Raw genomic sequence first — 21,750 nt, 5'->3', positions numbered from 1 at the left:
TAGTTATGTACTTCAAATGATTTTGAATTTTTCTAATTCTACATGGTATAGCTTTTCTGAAATCAGTAGAGTATTCTAGTTGTATATTAAAAGTTCTGAAACATAATGCCACTGCTGAACATTTCTAGGCCTCAGATAATCTTGATTTAATATTATAGATCATTAAAATATGTCTCAGTTCCACAACAAGGAATGTAGTAGACATATTTAAAACACCAGCAGTGGGAAAATCATGACATTAGAGGTGATTGAGTACATACTGTAACTTAATTCTATATCAGAGAAAGAATATTTAGAATAAAACACTAAGATACACATTTTACTTAAATCTAGACATAATACAATTCTGAGATTATAACTTCATCTCAAAAAAGGCAAAAATTTATCCAAATGCTTCTCTGATTTAGATTAATATCTGAGGCAGAGAAAACTCAGCTTGCCAGTTCTTTCCTTCCCCAGAACACTCTTTATTTTTTTTAAAAATGTATGCAGTAATGATTGTTTGTTTCTTTGAAGAAAGATGGGATGCGGGGATGAGATTTTTTTCTCTTGAAATTGATTAAGCTTTTACAATGGTTTAGGAAATCAGGCTATATTTAGAGCATCCATTACATTTTCTAAATGCTAAGGACATTATTTTAGCTGAAACTGGAAGGTTCATTTTAAAGGAGATTATTTGTAGCTCAGGGTTGAAGTGAGAGGTATTTGGTACTCTCTGGTGAACTCTCTCTTGGTTGTTTTCTTGCAGACGTTTCATTACCCAAACTAGATAAAACCATCAGTGTTAGTGATGATGATCACTAGCACTGATGATGTTACCTGGTTTGAGTAATGAAATGTCTATAAGAAAACAACGAGCTCAGAGAGCACTAAAGAGCCCTCAGGGTTCATTACTACTACTACTACTACTACTACTACTACTACTACTACTACTACTTCTGCAGGACGATGAAGAAGATGCTATTGTGATTAATTTTAATAAGGTGCTGGGGAAAGTATTCCAACAAGTCTTCCAACAATATATCTATTGCCACTGTAATTGAGACTATCTTGCATCTAAGTTTTTTAAAAAATATGAGAAACACAGTGATACATGCCTTCTATGGATCACTTGGGAACTATCCCATCCCTCAAGGATGCTTCTATATCATCTCTCAGATGCATCCCAATCTTCATAGTTTTCATATCGTAGAATGGGAAAGGCAGATGGCATCCTTCAATTATTTTGTTCCGTTCATCAAATTGTGCATTTTTAAATACATCATTAGCAATATGACTAAACAATGGAATAATTCCATATATCTTTAATTGTGTCATAGCAAAGGCAAATAGGTAGCTATCCATAGGAGAGACTGAAATGTGATTCAACTTTGTCATAGCAACCTTTTACTTATGGAAAGGGTAGTATCTCATTTTAAATTTTAAAATATTTATTTTTTACTGTACCTAATATCTAGTTGTATCACAAATTTACCTCAAAGCATTAAAAATACAACATAGTAAATGTGCTAGAAAATTCTACTATATCAGTGACATTTTAAAAAGTTCATTATGGGTAGCAGACAAGACTTTCTAAAAGTAATTCCACAAACTATGTTTCACTATTGAGAGGGTATATCATTTTCTAGCCATCTAGAAGTTCTTTGCAGGGTAGCAGAAAGAGATTGTCCGTGAAAATTGGATAAACCATAAAAGCTTTTTTTTTTTTTTACTTTTTCAACTTATTTCAACATTCATTCATTTTAACAATGTTGATAAAGGTAGTATAAAAAGTATCATTTTGAATAAACATGAATGCAAATTTTGCATGTGGAAAAAATAACAATACCCTTACATTTATCACTATCTGAAATATCTAAAATAAGAATTAGTATCAGAAAAGGTGCAAATGATTAGAACATCTTTAGAGAGGATCTGGAAAGAATCTTTCTTATTTAAATCTCAGACATTTAATTATTCCACTGTCCAGAAGACCATCTACAAGTGGAAAAGTTTTCAAATTACTGCCAACTAGTCCTGGTCAAGCTGACACAACGATTTCAGTCGATGAACAGAGTGTAAGATATTGAAAGAACCCAGAATATCATAATATGACTTAAAGGTAGCTCTCACCACTGTGAAAGTGCAAGAATCTACCATTAGAAAGAAATTTCACAAGCTAAGTCTATGTGGGAGGTGCTAAAAGGAAACCTTTTACTGTGTAGAAAGAACAGCAGGGCAAAAGTGAAGTTTGCTCATGAACACCAAGGCAAAAAGTGGGATTTCTGGAACAAGCTTCTCTGGGTGTACACGGCAAAGATAAAGTTATTACACCACATTACCAGAAGACAAACTTTAAAAAAAATACAGCATTTCATCAAGAGAACCTGATTCTACTTGTAGAGCATGGTGATGGAAATGTTATGATTTGGAGCTGCTTTGCTGAACATAGAAGCCACTATGAATTCTTCATTGTAACAGAAAGTGATGGGGATAATATTATACCATTGTTAAATTAAAGCTTAATAAAATGGACTTTGTAACATGAAAATACCCCTGAATATTCCAGTAAATCCATCAAGAAAGAATAAAAAAGAAGTGTAAGGATCTGGAATAGCCAAATCAAAACCCAAATCTAAATTCAATTGAGATGCTGTGAAGTGATTTGAAATGGATTGCATGAAAGAACCCCTTCAAACTTAGTATAACTGAAAAAAATCTGCATGAGTGGGAACAATTTTTTTCCAAATAAATGTCAAAGAGACTGATAGACAATTGTAAGAAATACCTATTATGAGTTGTTTCTGCCAAGGGGACAATGCAAGGTGTTAAAGCCTAGGGTGTACTTATTTTTTTCCACAGAAGGAAATTGAATTAATTAAATTAAATAAATTTTCTATTGAGTTAATGATTGCAAGGTCAATTTTCATAAAGTTTTTTTGGTGTAAGTACAGCACCTTTATATACTGCTTGAATAAAGGTAAAATATTGAAATGCCGATTATGTTTTCCCGTGATGGTACAATGGCTGATGAATATATGTCAGAATTTCACATGATATTTTTTGTCGCTGTATGATATGAACATACTGTGTTCAGAATACACAACTTCCTTGGTCACTCCCTCTTTTTCTTGTTTCATCTTCTTTCCTTATTTATGTTTAGACTGGAAAAATTTCTAAATAACAGGTAACTTGGGGTTGCAAAATTTTATGAATTGAATTTAACAATTCAATATCATCTTGAGATATGAGAAAAATATCTTAAAACAGACAAATACAAATATGTTTATGTAACAAAAAACAGATAGATGGAGTTACCTGGCTTGATATTTGATATTTACAAAAAACGTTTTGGAATAGTAGTTGATTTCAAATGACCAATGTATCTTTTCTGTTATGCACATGGAAAGCATATGCACCAAGACAAATTCCTTGTGTGTCCAATCACACTTGCCAAATAAATAATTCTATTCTATTCTATAATTCTATTCTATTCTATTCCATTCTATTACAAATAAATGCTACAATTTCCTACAGTGTGTGTGTGTGTGTGTATACATACATACATACATACATACATACATACATGGCACAAATATGTACTTCCAGAAAATGCATGCACACACATTTGTTTTTTATTACACTGATTCACAAATCAGGTTTAGTAGAGTTACAATATTAAAAATACATAGTACATTTTTGTACATAATAAATGTCCATTTAAGTATTATGTAAATATACTAACAGACATAACTATTCACAGACCTACCTGAATCTCTCCAAGTGGAAACTATTCAATCATCAGTGATGACTAGTTTATGCTTGGGACACATTCTAGGGGCTGGGGGTTGGAAATTAGCAACTATGCTGGAACAATGTAACATAATCACTTCTATGAAAGTAGACTTGACCTCTTGCCAAATACTGCTGATATTTAGATAAGAATACAAATGAAGAATGCAGCCCCTTCTCATATATATCCTACTAACATAGTGGGAAGCAACAATTCATAAGCTTTACTTTGAGGTATATCAATTTCATATAAGGAAAGGATATTTATAATGTTTTGTTGGAACAACTAAATGTTATTCCAACTAAATGCCATGCCTATATGTTCACTTTACTACTTTACCACCAATTACAACCATTTTTTGTCAAGGTTGTTATAATAGGTATTAATAAACTATACTTTAAGAAATCTGTTTTAAGAATTGCAAAGCCCTTTCACAGACAAAGAAAATATATTTATACAGAGCTAGATCTACACATTTTTCCCAAAGATGAAATGGTGTAGGTTGCTGCTACTTCTAAGTATAGATGAAAAATGTTGAATTGATTATAGTATTTTTACCCTTGAGGTCTTTCTTCTCTGTTATATTCTTTTAAAAAATTATCAAAAAAATATAAAAGGAAGGTATCATATTAATATTAGTTATGTTCACTGCCTTGAGTTATTTATACAAACAATAAAGGCAAGATATAAATAAATACCTGTAAATAAATCTGAACTTGCCCACTTGAGATATTTTGTATTAGGATAGGAATTGTCATCTTGATTGGCCTTTGTGCTTGAGGCTTTTAAGTTTTGGGAGGCATGTTTAACTGTCTAATAATCTGTTTAGAAGTGATTTATATCTATAATGTGACATAGTTACAAGCCTGACATTTTCTTCTAACTCTTGTTTAAATTGTTGCTTTTCTTTCTTTATCAAGGCTAACTGGCAAAATTTGTTTTCAGATTATGGATGAAGCTTGAATTCTTAACATGCAAATAGATTTTTAAAAATAATAAACAAAACATACAGTAAAAGTTATTCTGCTGAGATGTAGTAATTCTTATTTTTTTAAAAAAACTAAGTCCTGTTTTGTACAGTGCCACATCTAATTTATAAAGAAAGCTCATAAGTATAATCTAAATATAATATATCTTTTCTATTTTCGATATTAATATGCCTTATTGCCTTTGAATCTGAAAACTCACTATACTGTTATCATAAAAGCTTAGCCCTTGATGGATTTATTATTAATGACTTTGTTTAATTCATTTCAAATGTCATCTGAATAAGTGGCCTCATTTTTTTCTATCAGTAAACTATCAAATAATGATTCAATGCATGGGTGGTGTATTCTTGTATTTTTTTCTGAATGTATGCATATAAACTTCAAAGCTCTAGTATTAACCCTTATAATGAATCAACAAATCTGATGGTATTGTTGGTATTGTTATTTAATGAAGCTCATCAGATGGCCAAAGTAAGAAGGACTCATTGGAGAAATGCTTAATGCTGGGAAAGATTGAGGGAAATAGAAGAAGAGGACGACAGAGAATAAGGTGGCTGGATGGAGTCACTGAAGCAGTAGGTGTAAGCTTAAATGGACTCCAGAAGATGGTAGAGGACAGGAAGGCCTGGGGGAACATTTTCTATGAGGTCGCGATGGGTTAGACACAACTTCGCAACTAACAACAACAAATTGTTATTTAATGCCAGATCACTCCATAATAAAACAGTGTGCTGAAAACATTTTGGGATAGAGTTTGTAGGGACCAAAAGACCCTTGATCAGTTCAGGAAATGAAAGCATTTTTCATAGATAGTTCACCATCTTCCTAATAATTTTTAGTGAATCAAAGATACCTCTTCCCTTAACATATGCAGTTACTATTAAACTGCTGTTATTATTAAGAAATTTTCCTAAAACCCAATCTGCCTACTTATAGTTAAATCCATTATTCTGTGTCCTGTCCTCTGGAACAAAAAATGCACAATCATATATTGTTATTAATGTTGATATATTGCCCAATACCATCACCACTATCACCACCCATAGCATCAATAACATACCCAGTTTTTCCAATCTGTCTTCAATGGATTTTTTTTTACTTCTCTTATCAAATTTGCTGACTTTCTCTGATTAAAGGGGAATAAAGTGAAACAATTTCTCCCTGTCATTTTGAAATTATATTTCAATTGATGCATTCTAAATTAGAAATGCTTTTGTTTGCAGGCCCATCATGCTGCTGACTCATATTAAGCTTGTAATTAATCACAATTCAAAGCTTTTCACACATACTATTACCAAGCCCAGTTCACTTAATGTTTTTCCTAACTGTAGAAGCAAATATTTATCTGTGTTTTTATTCTATTACTTTCAGTCCTCTGCCATAACCTATCAAGATTATTTTCTATTTTAGAATATTAGCTATCCCATCCCTTTGTGTGTTATTTGCATGTTTGCATTTTTCCCACTTCTTAATGCAAGTCATTGCTGGATATAAGGCAAAGCTTTCATCATTCCCACTTAATATCATTGTACTTTACTGAGGAGCTAATGATGAACACACTTTGAATATGAATTTCAAATCAGCTATTGATGCACCTAACAGATATGCTATCTAAATTATATTTAACTATCTTGAATGCTGCAACAATGGAAGGTTTTTTGCTTTTTTTTTTTCAACAATGTGAAGTCCAATCCCATTTTGGCTCAGCAGCCAGGCTGAGCACACCTCATCATCAGCAGAATTAATAAGATAGCGAAGGACCACTGGGGCAGTGAAGTACCCCAGTGAAGCCAGCTGGGGTCTTGGAGTGACAGGGTACTGCAAGGGTGTATCCCTGTATTGCAAGAGTGACTGTGGCTGGGACTGGGACCGGATTGCTGCAGCTTCCAAAAATGTGGCAAGCAGCCATAGAGCCAAATTATTAATTCTGCTGCCCCTGCAGAATGTATGACAGACAAAAGGGCAGAGAGTGGGAAAATAGTCCTATGGGGGGACTTGGAGACAATCTCTAACCTTAGTGAGGTTCTGTTTTAGGAGGCACCAAACCCAGAGTGGTTTGCATTGGGTTAGGTACTTGATTGATGAGCTGCAATTCTTGAGCATGACTAGTCAAGTGATGCAGACACATGGCATCTCACTTTACAACTGAATCATTAGTGACAGAAATCCCAACCCCAGCTGTGTTCATGTGTTTGTGACTATCTGTATTCTGTGCCTTCAGTCTGCCTACTTTGGATGGAAAGCAGCAAAGTGGTTGTAAGGCCACAAACAGTCATATCAATTTGATCAATTAATGTTGTATTCTTCATTGTAACTCTTGTGAATATAAACCTCCTAACATCCTAATTTTGTGACAAAGTATGCAGAAGATATTCTCAGAATTCCAATTGCTGCAATCAGCCATATAAACTTAGCAGCCTCACAGTTGCAGCTTTCTTATATTAATACAATAATTAATAAAATAAATAAATCAGCATAGAAAGAAACTTGGAAAGTTCTGACTTACATTTTAATAAATTATTCAGCTGCTCGTTTATAAGTATTAATAACATGGGATTTAACACATCTAATTGCATGCTTCTTGTGTCTGAAAATCTGCCAAGAAAAAGATATTAGCAGCCCTGATGTTAGGAAATCTTTAAATTGCTCATAATTAATGATGTGCAACGAATAAATGAAATAAGGCTCAGTTGGCTAATGCGCACACTATTGGAGCAGATAATAACTTCATACAAGTGCAAATGATATCAGAACCATATCTTCTTCAAAACATTCTTTACTGTTAGAATATCTCTTATCTGCCATTACGTATCTGGCTCTCTCAGTAGATCTACCAAGTCCTTCTATATATAGTATGAAGAAAACAAATAAACAAAAGGCTTTAACTAAGCACAAATTTTACCAATCATGGTTATAAAAAAGAGAAATACAAATACACTTATGAACACCATTTAGAGTTTTTCTATATTTTACATGAAAGAGAAAAGATTTTATGACTGCCATTTAGTGTTTTTTTTACTTCTGTATCAATGTTTTTGTAATTACATAAATACTAAAATCTGGTATAGTGTAACAACACAGTAAAAATCTAAGCCAACAGAACTAAAATGTTTTATGGGTATTAATTTAGAGAATGAAATGATTATTTGTTCCTCTATATAAATAATAACTAGATGATACCTACTTCACTTATAAGGCTAAAATGTCTTCATGTTATGATATTTTGACTTTGCTTTCAAGAATAATTCTGCTCTATTTCAATCTCATAAATTGTCTTATTTTATCTTAAGTGCTTACATTCATTAAGATTTAATTATTTTTGTCTTTAAATAATTGCAGCTTAAACTTTATGTTCTCACCTCATCCAACTTCATGTCCCAGGAATAGCAGAAGAAATGGGAATTGAGGAAAGGAAAGAAAGAAAAGTGATATCTTAAGATATCAGATCACTTGACAATTGTTATCCTTTGTGGACAGGAAAAACCCATAAAAGAAACATCCTGAGCTACCAAGACCCCAGTTCATCTAGAAATTGGCTGTTAAATTTCTTTTTGTTAACTATTCCTATTCTTCTTTTAATAGAAGCCAGACATAGCAATGCACTAGATTAAGGTTTCTTCACATACTTGCATTATGATGGCAAATTTTATTGTGTTATATGAAGAGATGATAAGTATATTGTAGTGAGAAGTATGTGAGAAAAAAGATGGAAAAAAGATAAGTTATGAAAAAAGAGTGTAATCAATGAGAAAAAGAATTAATCTAAAGGTCAAAATGTATAATGATGTTAACAGAGAATGGAAAAGGAAGAATACTGAGGGGTCTTTGGTGCTCTCTAGTCAGTGATAGTACTAGCTAGTACTGTAACATCATACACACTAGTAATAGTAATGATGATGTTATCTAGTTTGGGTAATGAAACTTCTGCAAGAAAACAACCAAGCTCAGAGAGCACCAAGGACTTCTCATTTCAGCCATGAGCTACAAATATTCTCCTTTATTGGAAAGAATATTGAGCAAGTAGGGGAAACACTTGAGCAAAAATTGCAATGAAATTTGCAATTAATTGAAATTAAAATTGAACTTAAAAAACATGAATCCAAGAAATGAGATTAATCATGTCTTGACAATATTAATAATTATTCTTCATAGAAATAACTATCCTTGCAACGCTGCACTACATTTAATGATTACAATGTTTTCATTTGGTTGCATATCAAAGCAGCAATTTCAGCATGTTGTGTTCCAGGTAATATAGAATGAATAATTAAGTAGTTAATATTTAATCATGTTAAATATTATTTCATATTAATCAAGATTTGGGGGCTATTTGTATTTGATATATCAAGTCTCATACTATTAAATATAGAATTAGGAAACCAAATGTAATACATCCTATTAAATTTAAAATAAGGATGTTTCTTTTTTAACATTGATAAATACGTTGTTGTCAAACTATATTAGAAAATGAGACATATTTTTTAAAAAAACTTATTTGTAAGTGAAACATCAGTGATTTTCAGTTGTTCATTCCTATGTTTAATGTAAAACTAAACCAAAGATGTCCAATTTCTCTACAGTAAATGGTCGCTCTTCCTCAGTAATATAATAATTTTTTAGACAATACATTATATTTACTATTACAATTTTTATATACCACGTTCTGGGATGTAAACCTTCGCAATGCCGTTTACAGATCACTTCTTAAATAAATAGTAGCAACTATAGCAACTATAAAAAATATATCTTACCAACTGTTGATGGTAATGACTGCATATGGGGAGTGTAGCTGGAAAAGATTCATAAATTCTTTTTGTCTACCTTCTTCCTGCTGCTTTCAGGTAATCTTCATACCATGTAATTTCCAGTGATGGTATATAGAGAAAGGGAGATTGTGACATGCTTATGGAGTCTGTCAAACACAAGAAAATCAGGAAGTCTAGGCAGTCCAAAAGAATACAAAGTTGTATTGCAAGCTTATGCTCTCTACGAGAATCTGAACTTCTAACCAAATAGGCGGTAGATCAGAGTCAATGGGGAATTCAAGGTGGGATGGACTTAGATCTCTTCTGGGTACAAAGTGACTCAAAATTGATGACACAATTGATCTCTCCCTTGGGTTCAGCCTGGTCATCCCGTACCTCAAGTCAATCACTTCAAAATGTATGTGGATGATTGAGAGATCAGAATCCTATCTTTTTTTTTTTAATATGCATTACATGCACATTGAAAAAGGGTAGTATTTTGATCAATAATCATAGCCATTATGTTGAAGTTAATTATAAATTATTACTCATTTGTCTAAAACAGCTGCAAGCGCACTATGTTAGAAAGTGCAACATTTGGGCCTTTCGTATTGAAAGCTTCATCCAACCCATCCAAGGCCCTTTTCAATTGCAGCTGAAGAAGAAACTGTCAATATTGCAACTATATTACAGAACCATCCTCATGGCACACACATTTGCTCTTCTATATTGTTTATTTACATAAAATAGTATATCCTTATATTCTGCTGAAATTCAGCAAACCACATAGACACTGTTTTGTGGGTAAATATATTATACTATTGACATAAAAGTGATGCTGTTTACTACTGAAAAAGAGAAAGGGAAAACTCATCACTATATATTTTCAATTGCTGATACAGAAAACAAATAGAGATAAGCAATAGTATATCAAAGTGTAAGAATAAATTTTAAAGAGAAAATACAGAGTTCATTAATCTTTTCAATTGATGAAAATCTGAAGAGAGGGGAATGAGCCTCTGATAAGTTCTGAATCAGCTTATTTTAAGATCTGCCTACTATTGGAATATTCAGAATAGCCTTTTACAACTTTCTTATTCTTCTTCATTCACTTCTCTTGACTTTCATTCCCATAGGCTTCACTGTTATATTGGGTCAGTGACAGAGTATCAACCAGCAATTATTCTGCAGAATATTATTTGTATCACTTTATCCCTGAAGGGACACTAAACTGCTGTATTGCCTTCATTTTATTTTGTGAAAAACACAGTATAGAGAGAGACTAGGATTTTTGAAATGTTGTTTGTAAAATGGTAATTTTTAAAATAAAATTAATTTAGAAAAAACCCTGAATTGTCATTTTCTAGATTATTTATCTAGAGAAATTATTATTAAACAACCTTACACTTATTTACTGAAGTGGGATGGGAAATAATACCCTCCCCCCTCCAAATGAAAATAGTGGAAAGGAAGTGAACTGTTGATGCTAACAATGTAATAAAGAAATCTTATATAAACAAGTTGAATAAAAAATATATATTTATTTCATATTTAAAAAAATTGTACTAGTGACTCAGAAATTCAGATTGTTTGTTTGTGTGTGTATGTGTGTGTGTGTGTAAAAGTAAGAAATTGATTTATCAGATTAACCATAGAGTAACAATAAATAATAACAAAGGTTAAATATATATTACTCATTTTAAAAGCCTTTATTGAAGAGTTTAGAATCACAATGGAAATATATTTTCAAATATGCATATTTTAAAAATAGTGTATGGGCACAGGACACCTTACTTTTAAAAAAAGATTATTTTGATATTATAGTCTCCAAAATGTTCATCTCCATTGCCTTGCTAGACATCTGCTAGAGGGATGCAAGTAAGGCCAAAAAATTTCAGTTGTTTTTGTGTGTCTGGTTTCTAAACATATCATGAGGGCACTGGATCTATAAATCATTGGCTCAAATTGGCACCTACCTTTGAGGTCCAGTATTTTTTTTCTGTCTTTGATATTGAGTATTGTGGGGAGATAAATTTAGGAGAAAACACAGTTTAAATACTTTTAAAATTAAAGCAAATTAAATTCCTTTAATTCTTATGCTGTGGTAAAATCATTGTTAATTCACCTCCTTTCAAGTTTCCTGAAAACAGCAATACTTTCCTAAGCAATAAATGTTATGTATCTTTCATTCTTAAATCTAAAACCTACAAAAACATACTTTTATGTTGCTTGCTTAATTAAGACAGGAAAGATGCATATGCATTTTCTTTAGCTATTACTAATAAATAATTTAATTGTCTCATTTTATTTCCTATGGAAAAATGGTATTGACTTTTCCATTCTCTAAAAATGTGGAAAATATTTTAGAATATCCAGACAACCTTTTCCTTAATAAATCACTTATCTACCCAACAAGCTCTTTTCCAATTTGTTTTTTTTTTTTGGGGGGGGGGGGAACGGGGGACGTGGCAACTATGGCTTCTGTCCATTAACAATTGTGAGTAGATATTTCTAAAGCCATCATGAAGCTAACAAGAGAAATTAAGGTCATATTTGCTAATGCAGATACTTTGCAAAAACATTAGCAATTGGGCAAATTGTAAAGACAAGGATGGAAGGGAATGGTTGTGATGTAATATGCTCAATTTTGGCTTCTCCCAGAGGAGAGGGGAGGGAAGGGGATGGAAGGAAGGAAGGAAGGAAGGAAGGAAGGAAGGAAGGAAGGAAGGAAGGAAGGAAGGAAGGAAGGAAGGAAGGAAGATCAAATAGCATTCAATCTCCAAACAACTAAACTTTTCCAAGCAACCTGATATTAGAAACCCTAATAGTGATAAGTGTATTTTCTCAGAAATAAACTAGACTTAAAGGAGTAGGACATATAAAATATTCCTTTAATTTATGTGTATTCCCTTAACTCACAGGGAAGAACCTTTAAGAAGTTTGCATTCATTTATAATAACATAAAATTTATGAACCATTTAATTAATAAAAACTGTAGTTCTCTTACTGGACAGATGAATAAGCATGCTCATTTCACTTTAACTAAATAACTATTCATGCTGTCTTTTAATTTCTATTTTTCAAAAAAGGTTCAAGACCATTTTCTGTTCTGCTTTTGGTAATCTAAGCTAGATCAGGGGTCTCCAAATTTGACAACTCTAAGCCTTAAAATTTCCAGAATTCCACAAGTCTAAGAGTTGCCAACTTTGGAGGCCCCTGCTATATATGATCTAGTTGGATCACAAATAGAGTAATTTTAAGTAGTGAAAAAACACTTCACAATGTAGTTCTTTAAAAAAACAAAAAACAAAATGTATCTATAAACAGCTCTTCAGGTTTTAATGTTTTATTCATCAAAAACTTTGATAGTCAAAGAGAACCATTTTAAATCATTTGCTGGAGTGAATATAGGCCATATAATTCTATGATGAAATTGCTGTTCAACTAATTTACTTTTGGTTGAAATAGAGCATAACTTTTACAAATAGATTGTGCCACCACCACTGCCACAAAGCAGTAATAAAATTAATAGACTGAGTTCACTAGAGAATCAAAAAAAAAATTTAAAATCATGACAGGCATCATTTTCTAAAAACTTTTCTTTATTATTTTTAAGACATTCAGTAGTTCCGAGAAAAAGCTGTTGACGCATTCATTGGGAGAATGACAACAGATTATTACTGATTTCAAAGTAAAATGATGTTCTTTTTTAAATACGGATTAAATATGGTTTTGAGCATCCACTTATACTAAAAATTACTTTAGCAACTAAAATTGCATCATCTCCTCATGGAGAACACCCTCTCTCATGTATTGTTCAGATGGCAAACAATGACATTTAGACATTCTGCTCTTAACTATTCAGTGTCTTAAAATATGCTACCAGTTTGGCCTAAATATTTTCACCAGTCTTATACTGAATGTACCAATCTTGTCCTGGTTATCCATAAAGAAGAAAAAAATAAACCAAAAATATACATAACCAAAATTATTAAGAAGTATCCTTCTTAATAATGCAGTTTAGGACGAAAAAAAAAGTAAGTTTCTTTTACAGAGTAACAAAAACTAGCCAATCGATAAACGAATAGCATTACCAGCAACTGTTTGACCATCTATGTCAAACAAATGTTCCCTAATTGTGGCCTTTGCTAGCTTATAGCCCAGAGATAGTAAGTAAGGGCGAAGTCCTAAGAGAGAGAGCTTGTTGTAAACTGCTTGTTTCTACCCACTTTGAAATCTGTCCTCTTATGTCAGTGGCATTAAGCCTATAGGGAAAAGTGTCAGCTTCAGTCAGTAGTGTAACATAGCTTGCCGTCACATAAAATAAATAGAACCACATCTTACTTCTCATAGAGTAGAGTTTAAACTTCCAAGAACTGATGTCTGATATAGCCAACTGCCCCACAACTTTCTACTAATTTTGAAATAATAAAAAGATATTCTCATAACATGGGTATTTTGGTAGAAAATTATGCTAACATCATATTTTAATTCTAGGATTTCTAGGATTTATACTGAATGCGTTTATACTTAAGTAATGTTTGGGTACATTATATAATAATTTTCCATATGTGATCACATTTTATATTACCAAATATGTGAATTAATTTTATATATTGCATATTGGGCTTCAGTACTTTAGATTCAATTTCAAAAGTGAATGTTAACACACATGAGAGTACAGATGTAATCCTTGTCTGGAGTTCCTCAGAGTAGCACATCTTTCCTTAAAATTTTATACCTGCTTCTGCCAGCTTCCATATATTCCCAAGTAATTGTGTGGCTGCTTTAATAAGTTGTAGGCAAGTTCTTCATTTTCATCTGTGAAGTGCTTTTTTGGTATAAAAACCAAAATATTGCACAGCTTTATTGTATATTTCAATGTGCAGGCAGCCATATTTATTATTATAAAAAATTGAAGCACATAAATGAAGCAATTCAGAATTCATCAGTTGCTTTTGCAAATGTAATTTGAAAGTTATGAAACATTAATGTGTGAAGTACAAAGTGCCTTTAGACCATGGAATAAAAACAAATGGAAGATACAGGTTATATTAAAACTATGCATCAATATAGTCTGCTTTCACTAGTCAAAATATGCTTATACACAAAAAGTGTTTGTATATGTATTTTGGGAGCAAAAGTCTAAAATGTGCAAGAAAAAAACATGAAAATGTGCAAGTCATGCTCAAGGTTTATTTCTTTTCAAGTAGATATCAAATTATTCTAAATGAGATGCCCCCTTCACTCTCTTTTTATGGCATACAGAGATGGCAATGGAATACAGTTTTGATTAATTGTTTTTATTATTTCTACTTAAATGTATGAAATCTAACTTTTTGCATGGATTTGAATGATAGTACTGTTTCATATGTGTAGGCAGTAAAAGGCCCATTTGTTTTTCACAGTTGGAAAAAGCTTTCTACAGTTTGAAAGCTCTGTCATTTTTCACGGTTTATCATAAATTTCGGAAGTAAAAAGCTGCTTAATGAATTGCAAAAAAAAAAAAAAAAGATCTCCCTCCCTTCCTTTCTTTCTCCTGCTGGTTTTGTAGCTTCTGCAGCATCCCCACCTTGTTAGTCAAATCCATCTTAATGCTGTGAGAAATTGGATAGAAAGTTTTGCATACAAAACATGTAATTCGCTACCTCAAGGGATTCGTATTCCTATCAAATATGTCTATATTTGGCTCCTGAAGAGGCTACAATTATATTTACTAATTTGAATTTCTTTTTTAATATTATCTAGCAAACATTTTTAGGAGAAAGAATACACCTTTGTTATGCAACTTCTTTTGAGCTAACTACAGAACGTAATCTGAATAGATAGGGAACTCTGACATTAATAGGAAAAAAGTCCAACCATTACATTGATTTTATTTTACGTTTACATTTACATTTTCACTTAATATCAAATATTAAATATAATTGGTATAACTTGTTGTCAATCATACATTTAATTATTTTATTCTGTTATGTTAAAGTTTATTAGCAATTTTGGTAGGTCTTTGCTCACCATTGTGCAACTTTGGCTCAAATGAACTGATGATTATCAGGTGTCAAAACAGGTGAAAGAATAGAGAAATCAAGTTCATATTAAGATGTTATATATGGAGACTACACATTACATGGTGTAAAATTGTGGGGAAATAGCAATTAAATTCATCCACACCATTCTCCTAGGCAAGTGTGTTGCTATTAGAAGCATAGTCTAGTATCTTGAGACTACTGTGACCAGTTTCAGTGACACTTTAAAAATTGAAACATGTGCAGACATCATTTAATAAATGTGATTTGTTCTGTCTAGATTAATATGCATCCCAAGCTTAACTATGAAAAATAACATCTTAATATTTCCATGATGTCACGAGTTATTGAAAGTCGGGTAGCATACAAGCTTCATAAATTATTATTCTGTTGAGGATGAGATATCCATAAAACATGCTAAAAAGATATAGGAAACATGTGTTAAAATGGAAGATAGTCACTGTAATATAATCTTAGTTTAGATCAATGTAGTGAGCTAAGTCACATTTACAAATTAAAAGAATGATTTGTTCTTGATTAATTCAAGTGTTATTGTTTTCAAGTGAAACTTAGTCATAAGAGATTACGATCCATTTTATGATTTGCATACAATTTCAGCTTGTATTAAGCTACATCTTAGGTAATGGTTGTGTATTGATATACAATATGCTGCGTAAGTATTCTAGGCCAGTTAATTTTAACACTAAATTCTATGCAGTTGATTAGGAATTGAACAAATGCAATCATAGATTAGATTTGGCAGAGAAATTTTCTACATTATAGGAATTGCCTTCAATAACATTCTTCTATTGGGAAATGTTTGTTTGGCTCAAGCCCAAGTAACATGTTGAATTAAAAAAACATACATGCATACTTTATTCTGATTATAGTGGGATATTGGTAGGTAAATATAAGTGCCATACAGATATCACACTTTTCTTACTGAAATGTAATTGCACAACAATCTGGATTTTTTTAACCATTTAAAGCTATTTCAATATCAATAATTAAATGTTTTTAGTTTAAATCATTAGCTAAGAAAAAATGAGAAATTGCCTATTTCTATTTTCCCTGAAATTTGACACAAATCCCCACATTTCCTAATTCTTTCTGATCCTAGATTATTTGTGCAGTTTATTGAGAATAAAGGATAACTATCAAGTAGGGACTTTTTGTTGGAAAATACCAGAATAATCATTTTATAAATAAATAATGACCATAAAAACAATGAACTTAAAATCAATTAGAATAGATACATGTCCAATTACTTTTTCTTCCATTGAAAGGCTTGCTAATTCACTGAAGTATTTGTTTACAGAAATGCTGTTGAGTTATGTATAGATTTATTAGAAGGTGATCTGTTATTGAGTATTTGATTAACATGAACAAAAGTATTATAAAATAAGTTTGTTTCTTTTACAAGATAATTTCTATTTGTCTAAGTATTTCACTGTTAAATGAGCTCTAAGAATTCTGTTTTTCCTGCAATAACTAGATTTTTCAAAACATATACCATTTTGTGTAATGGTATTCATATAAATACTTACAAATATGAGCTTGATTCTTAATTCAAACTTATATTTGTAAGAAAATAACAATCTTTTGAGTTTTTCCATTTATTAGGGGCAATACAGAATTTGATTATGTTGTATGTGCAAAAAAGTATTATTCATATATATTTTTTTTAATTACAGGTAAAGATAATAGTTCCCAACAGCACAGCAGGTCTGATAATAGGGAAGGGAGGTGCTACAGTCAAGGCTATAATGGAGCAGTCAGGGGCTTGGGTACAGCTTTCCCAGAAACCTGATGGGATCAACTTACAAGAGAGGGTTGTTACTGTAAGCGGAGAACCTGAACAAAACCGAAAAGCCGTTGAACTTATCATCCAGAAGATACAAGAGGATCCACAGAGTGGCAGCTGTCTCAATATCAGTTATGCTAATGTTACAGGTCCAGTGGCCAATTCCAATCCAACGGGATCTCCTTATGCAAACACTGCTGAAGTACTACCAACAGCTGCAGCTGCGGCAGGTCTCTTAGGACATGCAAACCTTGCTGGAGTTGCAGCCTTTCCAGCAGTTTTATCTGGCTTCACAGGCAATGACCTGGTGGCCATCACCTCTGCACTTAACACCTTAGCCAGCTATGGATATAATCTCAATACTTTAGGGTTAGGCCTAAGTCAGGCAGCAGCTACTGGGGCTTTGGCTGCAGCAGCTGCCAGTGCCAATCCAGCAGCAGCAGCAGCCAATTTGTTGGCCACCTATGCGAGTGAAGCCTCAGCCAGTGGCAGTACAGCTGGTGGTACGGCGGGGACATTTGCATTAGGTAGCCTGGCTGCTGCTACTGCTGCAACCAATGGATATTTTGGAGCTGCTTCTCCTCTAGCTGCCAGCGCCATTCTAGGAACAGAGAAATCCACAGATGGCTCAAAGGATGTAGTTGAAATAGCAGTGCCAGAAAACTTAGTTGGTGCAATACTTGGAAAAGGAGGGAAAACATTAGTAGAATACCAAGAGTTGACTGGTGCAAGGATACAGATCTCCAAAAAAGGAGAATTCGTTCCTGGCACAAGGAATCGGAAGGTAACTATTACTGGAACACCAGCTGCAACCCAGGCCGCACAGTATTTAATAACACAACGGATCACGTATGAGCAAGGAGTTCGGGCTGCCAATCCACAGAAAGTGGGTTGATCATGCTAAACGTGAGATTGTTTTAAACCCCTCCTTACCTTATTTTCAAGAAGGATGTACTGTACTTTGCAGAAGTGAAGTTTTTTTCTGTTATTAATATATAATTATGCAAATGAATGCGACTATGTTGACAATGTGTATATGTAAATATAATGTGTTTTATCAGATGTTTCATAGAAAAAAAATTTCTTGACCTGTTTTGTTCTCTATACTTTGCTTGTGTATATTTGTCAGAAGTGTTTCTAGTGTAAGATTTAAGCCTGCCATTTTACCAGCATTATTGTAGTTTAATGATTGAATGTAGAGAGGGAAATGCGTAAAGTTTTCAGTATTAGTTCTAGCTAACACTAAATTAACTACTGTTAGGGTGGGTATGGTGGGGTCAGTGACCTAAAATGGAGTGAGGCCAAAGCACTGTCATGACAGTCTTACTTCCTGCTTAGGGCACAGTGAAGTAGGAAAAAAATATTTTGAAACTAAGTTTTAAAATTTAAAATTATCAAAAAGCAATATAGTTGCATAAAAGCACTGTAAAATATTTAAAAGGTTAAAACTGTGGAAAATTATATTGGTAAGTTTACAGATCAATAAAAAGCACCTGTTCTCCATCTGAACTAGACAATGGAAATAATGCTGCATGCTGGCCATGGCCCATTCTTCACCATTTGTAAGTTCAACAAAAGTTCTCACATGGAGTCCCACCTCTACCTGAGGTTTGTACATTTGTTTTTAAGCACTGAAATCACTACTGATCCCATTGCCTGGCCAGTAGAACAGTCATTACTCCATTAACATCCTCACTGTTTAGACACATAACTGTGGTACAGTGTATTGGAAATTTTATAAACAAAAAAGTGGAAGTGCCAACAAATTATTGATAGCTGATAATGTTTCATTATCTGCAACTGCTTGAGAAGTATGTTGCATTTTAAGAGCTTATAATTGTGTATAATTTGTTAACACTAGAAACCTATTAGTATTGTGAATGTAGATTTTACTGTGAAGCTATCTGTGATTTAGCTGTTTTGCTCCCATGATGGAGTCTTTGCAGCATGGCGCTAGCAGCCAATGCAGTTTCTGATACTCAGTAATTTGCATGTTTTGTGGAACATTTTTATGTCACCAATCAGACAGTATTTCCTGCATGCTTATTTAGAAGAGGCAGTTTATCTTGAGAGGTAGTGTGGCCTACCATTGTCAGGCTTTTTGACAGATCATTTCAGACTAAGTCTTTGTTTCCAAGACCCTACAACTGTCACCCTCTTCTGTACCTCTCCTGAGTGCCAACTGCCCAGGCCATTGACCCACCATCTGTTAACCTCTGAGTTTGCCCACTCAAGGCCACTCATAGGGGCATCCATAACCAAGCACGTCCTCATGCTGTGCATGCAGTCTTAAATTCAATGGACAAAAATAAAATGCTGGCTACCTCTGGATCATCTGGCTGAGCAACTGAATTTCAAAAGAGAATTACTTCCATCTCAACTTCAACCCATTGATTACGTCCATCCTAGCAAGCTAAATGGCATCCCAGCTGCTCCTTTCTGTGCAACCAATTAAAGAACAATGAGTGTGATGCTCCATGTCTGAATTTCGTCCAGCCTCTCTCTGAACTGTGATCTTTGTCCTCATGAACTTTCCCTTTTGTTCATTGAACTATATGGACTCTTCATTTCATATTGATTTACTGTGCAATTTACTTTTGGACATTGAGAACTTGAAATAATTCCCTGATCCTTCCCTTCCCCATTCCCCCCACTCCTTCACTATTAATAACTCATTTCTGTCAAACTGTAAGAGTAGAGTCATTTTTATTTTCATTTTAGTTTTTAACATAGGATTGTTATTTCATTTAGTTCTCGGTCTCTAAATATTTATTTAGAGAATTATTAAAAAGGGAATGATATGCTTGTTTAAAATGAAAGAGAAAAGCTGTAGTAAACTGTGTTACTTGGTAATGACTATTTATCGTCGATACTCTGTAGCTGTGTAAGTTTTGACAAATAGTGTATCTCGTGAAATCAGTGGTTAGCATTGCCGCTATTATATTTACTCATTTTATCATTATAAATGTGCTTAGTTCATCATGTAGCATCACTTGTCTCCCGTCTCATTTTTTCCTTGCATGTCACAAGTCTCAGACCATTTATAATACATTAACAGTGAATAATATCTATGTAAATTTGTCCATGCTGTCTCAGAGTCAGCATGGATGCTGGCAAGGCAATTATTGGGGCCCTATCCTAGTTTAAACTGGTAAAGGGGATGAAAAATAAAATGTATTAGGTTGTATAATAGAAGCATTTCAAATGTTGGGTCTTTAAAATGTTTTATTTAGTCTTAGAAGACTTTCAACTTGTTATATCAAAATTCTATTAGTCCACTGTGGAAACCATACATTTCATCTGGAATTAATGTTAAATTGAGATCATCCTTTAAAGAAAAATACACTGTGTATTTTTTTAGCTTTTGATGTTGACAAAATGCACATAGTTGAACTTTAAAAGTATAATTGACAATCTGGAGCTTTTGTGGCCCACCACCAATGCATATATTTCATTATATATGTGTCGGTTAAACTCTATTGCTAAATTGAAATTATTAATCTTTTAAGTGTGATAGTAATAACAAGGGTTTGCATGAATTATCTGTAAGCCAGCTTCATGCTGTTTAAAAATATAATTTGAAATTTATAGGTCATATAGTATTGATTTATAAAAAGATTTAACTTATTGCAAAGCAATTAGTATATGGTTTCAAAGCTCATCATGTGTACAGCAAAGGCTGTTCCACTAAAGTGATTTAAAATGGAGAAAACTAATGATACAAGGGCCAAACATCTTATAAAATGCACCTATTTATAGATTTGTTTTACTATAGGGAGGCTGGTGAACACACTGAATAAGAATTACCTCAGTTCTGCAGCTTTCTATGTCTTTTTAATGCATTCTGTTTCAGGGTCACTTTCAATCAATATTTCATTTACTTACTGAGATTGAATAGGCGCTCTGAGACACAGTGTGCTGTTTATCATACAGATTGGACACCTCATTCTAGATCCAAGATCTTTTCCTCAACGCTGGGAGCTGTCCTTTCAGCACCACAAATTACTGCTTGAAGTTGCATTGCAGTTTTTTTTTTAATTTTGTTTTGTTTTGTTTTTCTTTTATCACCTGGAGCTTTTCTTTCAGCACCACAACATTGCACTTAGACTTTTTAAATGGCTGCCTTCCTCTTTGCACTGAAGACCTATTTCGTCTGCACTTCCAGTTATTGCTATTACCTGTAGGACTTTCAATCCTATTCCACCCACCACCACCACTTCACCCCTTTCTACAAACAGTTTAAATCTATATATTTCCGTGGAAGTCATTTTTCTCATTGAATGATCAGAAACAAAGATAAATTCTAACCTTTAACGGCTCATTCCGACTCATTGCTTACAGTAGATCTAAGCTCTTTTTTCTGCTTATTCGACTCCTTCCAGCTTCCCATCACATCTGTAACAAACTTTTAAAA

At 33.0% G+C, this 21,750-nt stretch overlaps 1 protein-coding gene across 4 annotated transcripts in view; it reads left to right on the top strand.

Moving 5' to 3' along the window:
- NOVA1 (NOVA alternative splicing regulator 1) overlaps positions 1-20,323 on the top strand; it is a 135,301-nt gene extending 114,978 nt beyond the window's left edge. For all 4 annotated transcript variants that reach the window (XM_087921849.1, XM_026710676.2, XM_087921851.1 and 1 more), the window contains one exon: positions 17,227-20,323. In XM_087921849.1, coding sequence (XP_087777975.1) covers positions 17,227-18,231 — 1,005 coding nt within the window. In that variant the 3' untranslated portion in view covers positions 18,232-20,323. The remainder of the gene's footprint in view (positions 1-17,226) is intronic.
- The last annotated feature ends 1,427 nt before the right edge of the window (positions 20,324-21,750 follow it).

Source organism: Pseudonaja textilis, chromosome 1, assembly GCF_049901715.1.
Source record: "Pseudonaja textilis isolate UNSWEBS1 chromosome 1, rPseTex1.2, whole genome shotgun sequence".
Taxonomy (NCBI): Eukaryota; Metazoa; Chordata; class Lepidosauria; order Squamata; family Elapidae; genus Pseudonaja; species Pseudonaja textilis.
This window is presented reverse-complemented; position numbering and strand designations above follow the sequence as displayed.